The 9,572-nt window shown below is 44.9% G+C and overlaps 1 protein-coding gene across 2 annotated transcripts in view; it reads left to right on the forward strand.

Moving 5' to 3' along the window:
- Positions 1-720: 720 nt before the first annotated feature.
- Positions 721-9,572, forward strand: part of DAPK1 (death associated protein kinase 1) — a 185,871-nt gene continuing 177,019 nt past the window's right edge. The window contains exons 1-2 of one of the 2 annotated variants that reach the window (XM_077749525.1): positions 721-824; positions 1,714-1,883. In XM_077749525.1, the coding sequence (XP_077605651.1) occupies positions 1,822-1,883 (62 nt within the window). In that variant the 5' untranslated portion in view covers positions 721-824; positions 1,714-1,821. Of the gene's footprint in view, positions 825-1,085; positions 1,171-1,713; positions 1,884-9,572 lie in introns of those variants that run through there. The other variant, XM_077749524.1, reaches the window with a different exon arrangement.

A 9,572-nucleotide genomic window follows, 5' to 3' on the forward strand; every position in this document is an offset into this window, starting at 1 on the left:
CCAAATTTTCTACAGTTGATATTTCTTTTGATCCAAAGAAGAGTTTAACCTTCTCATTTTAGGAAATCTGAGTTATTTGAACTGTGATGTAAATCTGAAATCTCAGAAGGCTCACATATTTTCTGTAATTCTAAGCAGTAAGATAGATTTCCCTGTAGGATCTCTTCTCTGTTTGGGGATATCCAGAAAGTCCCTATGGGGAACCATCCTTTTTGTTTCCCAGACCCAAAGGGTTGGCGGGAACAGAGTAAGAAATAGAATGGATGAAGAGTCTGCAGGAGGTATGGGGGTCTCTGTGTAGACCAGCACAGTATTCAGAAACAGTAGCTGCATTTTAAGAAAGGAAAGAGTGATATTGATTTTTAGAATAGACTTTATTTAACTCAATATATCCAAAATCTATCATCCAAACTTGTAGTTATTACAAAAATATTTACGAGATTCTTTTCATTCTTGTATCTATACCAAGTCTTGGAATCTGATGTGCACCTCACACTTCTTGAACACTTCATTCTGGTGTAGCCACATTTTAAGTCATCAAAAGCCAAAACCATCTTGAAGAGCACGCATAAACCCTTCCTTTCTGTTGCTTCATGGGGCCTCTGATTCGTCGACCCTTTCTTCTGTGGTTGCAAACCTTCTTATCATTCAGATCTCAGCTAGACCCACCTATTTCAGAGAGGGACTGCAACGAATGCGACCCATTCCCTCCCAGATCTTCTCTATCCTGTTCTCCTGCGTTACTATCTGCGTTGAGCCGATTTCTTCCAAAGTGATCTTATTTGCTTACGGGTTTTTTTCCCCCCTATCTTCTCCACCAGAATGTAAGTTTCATGAGGGCAGGGTTTTTAAAAATCTATTTTGGTCTCCGAGTTCCTGGTGCCCAGCACCGTGCCTGGCACACGCCAGGCGCTCAGTTCACATTTGCTGGACGAAGGAATCGAATTTCTCTGGAGCGCTGTGGCCGTGGGGGGCAGCCGAGCGACGTGCACAGGTGGAGCACCCACGGCGCGCGCGGCTGCGCTCCCCGGGCTCCTGGTGGGTGTGGGTGAGTGGGTGTGTGCGGGGGTGTGCGCGGTAGAGCGCGCCAGCGAGCGGGAGCGCAGAGCGGGGAGGAGCAGCCAGCGCCGCGCAGAGCCCGCAGCGCCGGCCGGGCCCGGCAGCTTGGAGGTGGGTGGGCCGTGCCGCCAGTCCGCTCGCGGGGTCCCCATTGGCCGCCCGCGGGCAGCCCTCCGCCGGGAAGGCGGTGAGGAGCCGAAGAGCTGCTCCCGAGCCGGAGCGGGAGCGCCCGGCNGGGCCGCCGAGCCGCGGCGGGCTGGAGGGGGATGCTTCCAGCGAGGCGCGTTCCGCCCGGGCGCGGGCTTCATTCTTCCGAGGCGCCCCCGGAGGTGGGGAGCTGGGTGGGCGTGTGTGTGGAGAAAGGGGAGGCGGGGAGGCCAGCCACTTCCGGAGCCGGTTCTGATCGCTCAGAGCGCCCTGCTTTCGGGGACGCGGACCTTGGGGTGCGGTTGTGCCGGGCCCCACGCGCGCGCGGGCGATGCGGGGCCGGGGGCGTCCCTGGCACAGGTTTAACAAAGGGTGCTCCTCTCCACCCGGCGGGGAGGGGCAGCTGGGGAGAGGTGGTCTTAGGCGAGGCGAGCGGCTCTTAGCATGGGGAGGTCTACTTCCTCTCCCGGTTGTCATTTTATTATTGTTATTGCTCTAATTTTAAAGGGCTGGAGACTGATGGATGAGGGGCCCACGGAGGCGCAGGAGCGGTGGTGATGGTGTGGGAAGCGGAGCTGAAGTGCGCTGGGCTTTGCTGAGGTGTGACAGTTTATCATGACTGTGTTCAGGCAGGAAAACGTGGATGATTACTACGACACCGGCGAGGAACTTGGCAGGTACAGGGGGTACCGGAAGCGCATGCCATTGGGTCGTGGGAATGTATAATATTGGGGGCAGTGGGCGGTAAACAAATGCAATTTGAATCAGGCGGCTCCCTCTCCCTTCCAAGAGATGTGCAAATTATAGAGAAAAGAGTTGCTAACCCGGCGCGGGCTAGCGTCCAGAAATAACCTAATCCAAGGGTCCAGGATTGGAGAGGCAGTTTCGGTGATTGCGTTACAAACGGTATTGATCAAGACCCCTGGACAGGAACAGATTTAATTGTCTGCAGTAACTCTTATCAGCTTTTGCCCTCGAAGATGAGGCAAAAGCTAAGATATATTTGCATCTGGAGTTAGATCTTATATGTGATTTAAACAGAACACAAATTAGTTGGCTTTTAAAATCTTAATGCTTCCTGCGTTTTCAAAGTAACAGGAGCAAGTAGGTATTGGTAGATCATATATGGCGACTTGCCAGATGTTGGTGTTGGGTTTGGATTTGCAACTTCCTCCAACCAGGAATTGAATTACCCGGTTGGTGTTAGTGGTTGCTTTGGTTTCATTTGCAATGTTAGATTTTTAACAAATAAATGACTGAGAGTCTAATAGGGCTGTCTGGATTCAGAGCATACTTCCATTGCTTTGGGAGCTGTGACTCTGTGTGCAAAGTCGTTCAGTTTCTAGGTAAACAAAGAATGATTATTTTGAGGCGTCTCAGGGCTGGCTCAGTTTCCCCTTGACTGGGTATTTGACAGAGTGTGTTGAGCTCTGGTCTAACTAGCAGAAAGCTGTTTTCACACCTACGTTTAAATTCAGCATAAGAATTTGATTGTAGTGTATTTGTACTGAGTAAAAGGATCTTGAAGCAAACAGAAAGTGTTTACTTACATTTGTATCAAAATATGTATTTTCCCATACACTCTGGATGTCCTGATACAAAGCATTTTCTTTATTACAAAGAAATTCAGAAATGCACACACCCCAGCTTACCTAATGAAAATTTTCACTGTGGAGCTTAGCTAAAAATTTTTTTACAAGTTTAAGTATTAGTGCAGAATAAAAGCAATTTTTAAAAAGTTACTGTAATAGAATATTTCTATGTGTGTTTAGTATCAACTCAGAACATCACTGAGAGCCTGCACTTAAGAGGAGCTTACCATCTATTGGAGATTTACTGAGTGATTACTGAAGAAGGGAAGCTCTCAAAAATCATATATTTCATGGATATGTTTAAGATTAAGTTTAAGGGTGTGCGGTTGAAGTACTTGGTTTAACTGGAATGAAATCACTTTATTCCTGCGGTTTTCAGCAAGATGAGTGGTATATGGAGTTTTCCTTTGAGAGTAGAGGGAAAAAGGTGGAAAAATATTTTTTAATTCCATTTGTGCCGTGTGGTCTGCTTTCAGAAATTCTTTTTAGAAAGGGGTGATTAAAATTAGGTGAGCTGCTTGCTTTATGGATTAAGTATATGACCTTATTTTCAGTAAGATCTTTTGGTAGAATTATGTGTTACGAGAAAGAAAAAAAGTGAAGCCTCCCTGAGGCTAGTGGGGGAGTTTGTGATCTTCATTTTGTGGGTGCGATGACAGGCCCTCTTAGCTGAGCTGGGAGGTAGCCTGCTCATTTATCAGTACATTTCACTTTGATTTGGTCTCAGTCTCCTTTTAGTGAATAACTTTCTCCCCACTGCGCAACACTAAATGACACTTTGTTTATTGAATAATTTAATTTATGTGACCTATGAATTTGAAAGAAGGGCTCTGAAAAACTGGGAGTTGGGGGTTTTTAAAATAGAGCACATATGCCTATCCATCTGATACCAGCTGCTTTTGCTTTGCCTAAAGATGGGGAAAATGGTTGATTATAGGGGGAAGTTTTTTTTTCCAAGCGCTGTGATTTTTACATCTGCCTTGGAAATAGCCACTTCCTGAAAACAAGTCCTGACTAAGATAGACATGAAGGAAAGAGGCTGCTTCATGTGTCACATAAATGAAAATGGGCAGATATGTAGCATCAATGCAAGGCTGATCTAAGCAGTGAAGGATACAGAGACCAACATATAGATTCAGCACTTGACCTGTGTGTCTTTAGGAGTCATCTAAGTAGTAGCTAGTCTCTTACGAATATGCTGAGACCAGGTCCATAGTGAGAGAAGGGAAGACGGGTTCACTCAGTAGTAATATTGTTATTACGTTAAATTTAGGAAAAGCAGGAGAGTATGTATGTATGAGTATGTGTGCATGGGTGTGTCTGTTTGTCTATGTATGTTAGTATGTGTCTGTGTGTACTGCCCAGGACTGCCCAGACAAGCTCTCTGTCCCTGTAAAGAACTTTATAAAGTATTCTGGTTATTGTAGTAATGATCCAGCAGACAGATCAATGGACAGATATCCTGTTTCCAAATCTACTTCTGCAACTTGCTAACTTTATTACCTTCAATAAGTCACTCACCCTTTCTGACCCTTAGGGTCCTTCGTTTTTATTGTATTTATTTACGTATTTATTTTTTGAGAGAGAGAAAGAGAGAGACAACATTCGCGCATGGGAAGGGGCAGAGGGAGAGGAAGAGACTCAGCGCAAAGCCCAAAGTGGGGCTTGATCTCAAGACCCCATGAGATCATGACCTGAGCTGAAATCAAGAGTCTGATGCTCAGCCAACTAAGCCACCCAGCCCCCGCCCCCGTTCGTTTTCAAAGTGAGAGGTTTAGTGTTTGTGTCATGGTTGTTGTATAACATGTGTAAAAGTATTTTCATCAGCAGTAAAGACTTAAACAAGTGCAGATCTCATCTGCAGGCCTGGCTGAGACCTGTGAGTGTTGCAGGTGGGCTGATGACTTGGCCTACAAGTCAGCGTGCATCCAGGTGTCTGCTTACCAATTTGGGGAAGGGAGGCCTTCTGGGAAAAGGGTCCTTGGGGAGACACATTGATGTTGCCCTTGGCCTCCTCAATCTGAGTCTGAGTGAAGCAGCTCTGGCCTCACAGAGGCACCACCTCCAAGTGGAAACAAATTCCTGTAATAAACAGGACCTCCATCCTTAGAAGACTGATGAACTTCTGTGTTGACTCTAGGAGGCCCTTTGGGGTCTCATTCTCTATCTCAGGAGGTGGAGCAAAGCACTGCTTCCATCCCATGGAGTGGTTTCTGAGAGGGGTTCTTATAAATGCAGATTTCTCCATCCGCCAGTCTACTTGGGTCCGGGGTGCCTCAGCCACTTATCAGTTGGCACTCGGGAGGCTACAGGCTGGCATGTCCCACCTTTGGGCTCTGGTTATGTGGTTGGCAGTGGTTCAGCCTGACCTGTGAGCCTTCTAGACACTTCTCTGAGCACCACTTTCCTGGGGAACAGGCCTTCTTTCCTCTTCTGCTGCCTCACCTTACATGATCTTAAGACCTAGGTCTTCCCTCCTGAAGAAATCCCACCACAATGATGTCTCCCTTCTAGAAACCAAACGTGCTGTCTGAATCATTCTACTGTGTTGGTACATGACCACAGATGGCTTCGTGCCATGCTGTGTCCTTGCTTTGTGTTGTCATCATTCTTGTTTTGCCTCTTGTAGCCGGCTTGAACGTTCCTTTTGGGTGAGTTCTGCGGTCTTTTCTCCCTAGGGTGCAGAGTGTGTTGTGTAACGCCAGGCAAAGGCTTGATCCATGCCTGAACAAACGAATGCAGGTGGGCAGATGTGATATTGAGACCAGAATGGGGATTTAAGACATAAATGATGATGTGGACGCTGATGCTGATAGAGATGCAGTGTGTGATGTGGGACAGCCTTAGTATACTCATTTGGAAAGTGAGGAGACACCTACCTTTATAGGGTGTTGTGAGCGTTGGAGACAGTGGCTGTAAACATCTGACACACTGTCACTGCCTAACGTATTATTTTTAATAACCTGTTGTCTCATCCCAGTGTTTACTGTATTGTAGACTCATTGCTTACTTGATTATCTGCTTTCCTCACGGGTTGTCACGAGGTTGCGACCTTGGACTTACTCATCATTTTTTATCTCTAATGCCTAATTAGGTGTAGGTCAATAAATGCTTGCTGATTGGATGAACAGATTGATACACGTCAAGTGCCATGAACACACGCATGCACACCCACACCCACACACATGTACATATGTATAACCCTCAATAAGTAATGACCCTGGTGGAGGTGAGCTTAGGATATTAAAGTCTGCAGCTCATAAAAATCAAAGCTGCTTTTCCTTTGGTACTGTCTGTTCCTGAACAGTAATATGCACAGCAGCCAAAATTTACAAGCACAAGATCAGTTTTAAGCAAAACAAAACGGAGCATTAGAAAGTTTACGTTGGTTGGATGGTGGTTGGAAGCTAATAATTCAAATTTAAAACATTCTCACTTTGATATAAAATCCATAGGCATTTTAATTGAAGTAAGGCTTTGTCCTAAACCCCAAGAGTAAGAGTACACCTTTCATTTGGTTTTCTGCAGACTGCAGGGGTGGGCCCTAAGACTTACAGCAGTCCTGTGTGGATAGAAGGAGGAAGGACTTCTTGGCACATTTCCTCTTTGGAAGTGGGACTCACAGGCCCACTAGGTTGACTACTCAGATCATCTCGTAGGATGCCGCTGAATGTGATTTTTTTTTTTTTATTTGAGTTTCTACTTCCACATGCCCTCAGATGTTTCCTCTGATAGGAGAGGCTGCAATGTTTTAAGAGAGATAAAGTTCCAATATATGTAGCAGAGGTAATGTTCAGCAACTTTTTTTGAAGTATGGTTGACACGCAATGTTATGTTAGTTTCAGGTGTGCAACATAGTGATTGGACATCTCAGTGTGTTATAGTACGCCCCCAAGTGTAGCTATCCTCTGCCACTGTACAACACTATGATAATATCATTTATATTCTGCAGTAGTGATTTTGAATTCTGTGCATCTTAGGAAGGTCTAATAATGGTGAAGGGAGGGCATGGTGATGGTTGGCTGGATGCTTGCTTGCCAGCACTGGGAAGGCACCTCTGGACCACCCAGGCAGCCATAATTTAGGTTGGATGTAGCCACGAACATAGGGGGTTCAGGTTTTATTGATGGGGAGCCAGGAAGCATTGAAGCCTACTTTTTGGTCTCCTATGCCCTGTTATGCAAAGCCTGTGTCTTGCCCTGCCACTTGGGAACCTAAGACCCCATAACATTAGCTGCCCCTGCAAAGCCATGAAGAACACACAGTATGCTTACAGAAATGGATGCTCAGATTAATTTCAGTAATCACCTATCAGAAGAGGGGACGTTGTCAACATGTCCTCTTACCTCCCAGCAAAGTTGTGACCGCTTGAAGGCAAAGACCATTTCCTTCCAGGTGAGGTAGAGACAGGGAGGGCATCTGGGCCGAGAGGCATGGAAGCGTACTGCTGGGTACTCCTAAAAGTGGTGTGGTGCCGAGGCAAGGCTCTAGGAGGCCCTTTGGGGTCTCACTCTCTGCCTTAGGAGGTGACCTATGAGCTACAAGGTCAATTACATAATCTGACCTATTCAAAGACCCCCTGGCTTCCTGTAGGGAATTTCATCCTTCATCCTTAATTCTAGCCAACTGCTATGTGTACCGAAGTTAACCAGGCATTTGGTATAAATGCAACAAAGCCTAATTTTGGTAGAAACTTACTACTGATCATAAGACAAAGAAGCAGCCTACTGGTTGGGGGTGGAGAGGTGCCCCCATTGGTGAAGGTCAGCCCAGAGACCCTTTAGCACCCAGACCTAGAAGCTGGAGTGATCACTGGGTCTTCCATTATTTCATTTAGTGGGTGCTTAGGTCAAGTGGCTTTCTCAAGCAGCTGCTAGTAGGTAGCAGGAGGTGTGCCCTGAACCCTGGCCAGGCTTCCTTATGTTCTTCACACGATTTAGGATTTGGCAATTTTCCTTTTTTGGAAGCCAGATTAAGTTGATATTCAAGAGAGGTGATTTGGGCAGCCTCCTAAGGCCAATCTGTTTTAATACCTGCATTGGAGAGGGTAGTTAGGAACAGCTAGTAGCCACTTCTCTGAAGGTTTTATGCTGCCTCCAGCCACTATGTGTGGCATAGTTTGACTTGACTCCCAAAGTTAATAGTTCAGCTTTTTAGAAAGTTCACAGAACACTTTTATTATTATTTAACCTTTGAGTAGTCTAATGTATAAGAGTCATGGCTCTGCCTGGTGTGCCATCCCCTACATGACAAAAGTTTTTCTTTTCATTAAGTTGCACTAGTCTGGTTTTGGGCCGGTGTGTAATTGTTTGAGACTTGAGGTGGAAGGTGATACTTAATTGTTTTGCTTTGGTTTATTGAGGTAAATTATCACAACAGAATGCATCATCTCTCAGCCTTGAAAGAGATGATATGATAGTATAATGATGTATAGTAAATCCAATTTATCACTTTGTTAACATTCTAAATGAATTCCTTTAAATGTGCAGTTAGGAGAGAGAGGAGGGGAAAAATTGCCATTTGGGTTTTCTACATTATCTTACTAAGTGGGATTAAAATAACTGTGTCTAACTAGTGAATCTTAAGTAAACCAGAGAGTACTGTACTTCTCTCTAGGTTTACTACACCACGAGGGTTGTTAGAATGAAAAGTCTAAAACCTAAAATAATTTGTGTCTTATTTTTAAACCCAGCCCAAAACAAAACAAAACAAAACAAACAAACAAAACAAAACAAAACAAAACCGGTCATGTGCTTGTAACTAATCTCTGGCGTAGGTCACCAGAGCGATCCTGGGTGACTCTTGTTTATCACTTCTGTCTTTTTTTAGGTGACGTTATGAGCTCCTGTGGCTCATGGATCACATTGTAGCCATTTAAATAATGTTGCCTCCTGCTGAGAAATGACCTTGGGGCTTTCCTCTGTGTTCTGAGCTTGAGGAACTTTATTCAGCGACCTAATATATATTGAGAGATGTCAAGAGGGGAGGTGGGGCGAATGTTGTTGATAATTTCCCTTTATAAACATGTTCAACTTGAGATGAGGAACATAATGTTTGAGAAGATGAACGCTGTAAACTGCTGATCTGTGGTGTTTGAAAGTTTATATTGATGGTCCTTATATTCATAAGCCTGGTGGTTTTCAGCTGGGAAATTTGACTCTGAGTGTGGACTCTCTTTTGGGACACATTTTCTGTCAGAACTACCTAATTGTTCTTACTTAGATCTCATGTGATGAACGGGGCTGATTCATCTCAAGTACAGCTGATACTGTAAGGGTTCACCTGCAAGGAATGAGCTGATTTTCATTCTTCCCCATTGTTCATTAGTTCTTTCTGCAGGTTCTTGTTTTCTGCCTTTGAAACCTCGCACTTTTCCTTTGTCACTTAAAAACAGTTAAGAGTTTGGAGACCTTACTTTAGTCTTCCATGCTCTTGTTTGAGGCCCCCGAGGGTAGAATTTTCCCGTTGAAAGATAAACATAGGTAACATAATCAGTGCACCTTTTTTTTATCTATCACGAAAAGGATTAGCTTTTCCACTGAGCTGCCTATAACTTGCATGTCTATCTTTGAGCAGGGTTGTGTATGCAGAGGGAAGGTATGACTTAGGTGAGGCAAGGAACAGTAACAGAGGGATCTGTTGGGATAGAGAGAGAGTGGCTTGAGGCAGAAGACAGAAGAGCTGACTCAGTTCTTGGGTTCCTGTCCTACTTTGAGAAGTTGCCTTGCTTCTATGTGGAGCTCCTTTTTTTTTTTTTTTTTTTTTTTCTTTTTG

The sequence above is a fragment of the Crocuta crocuta genome, unplaced genomic scaffold (assembly GCF_008692635.1).
Source record: "Crocuta crocuta isolate KB4526 unplaced genomic scaffold, BGI_CrCroc_1.0 scaffold99, whole genome shotgun sequence".
NCBI lineage: Eukaryota > Metazoa > Chordata > Mammalia > Carnivora > Hyaenidae > Crocuta > Crocuta crocuta.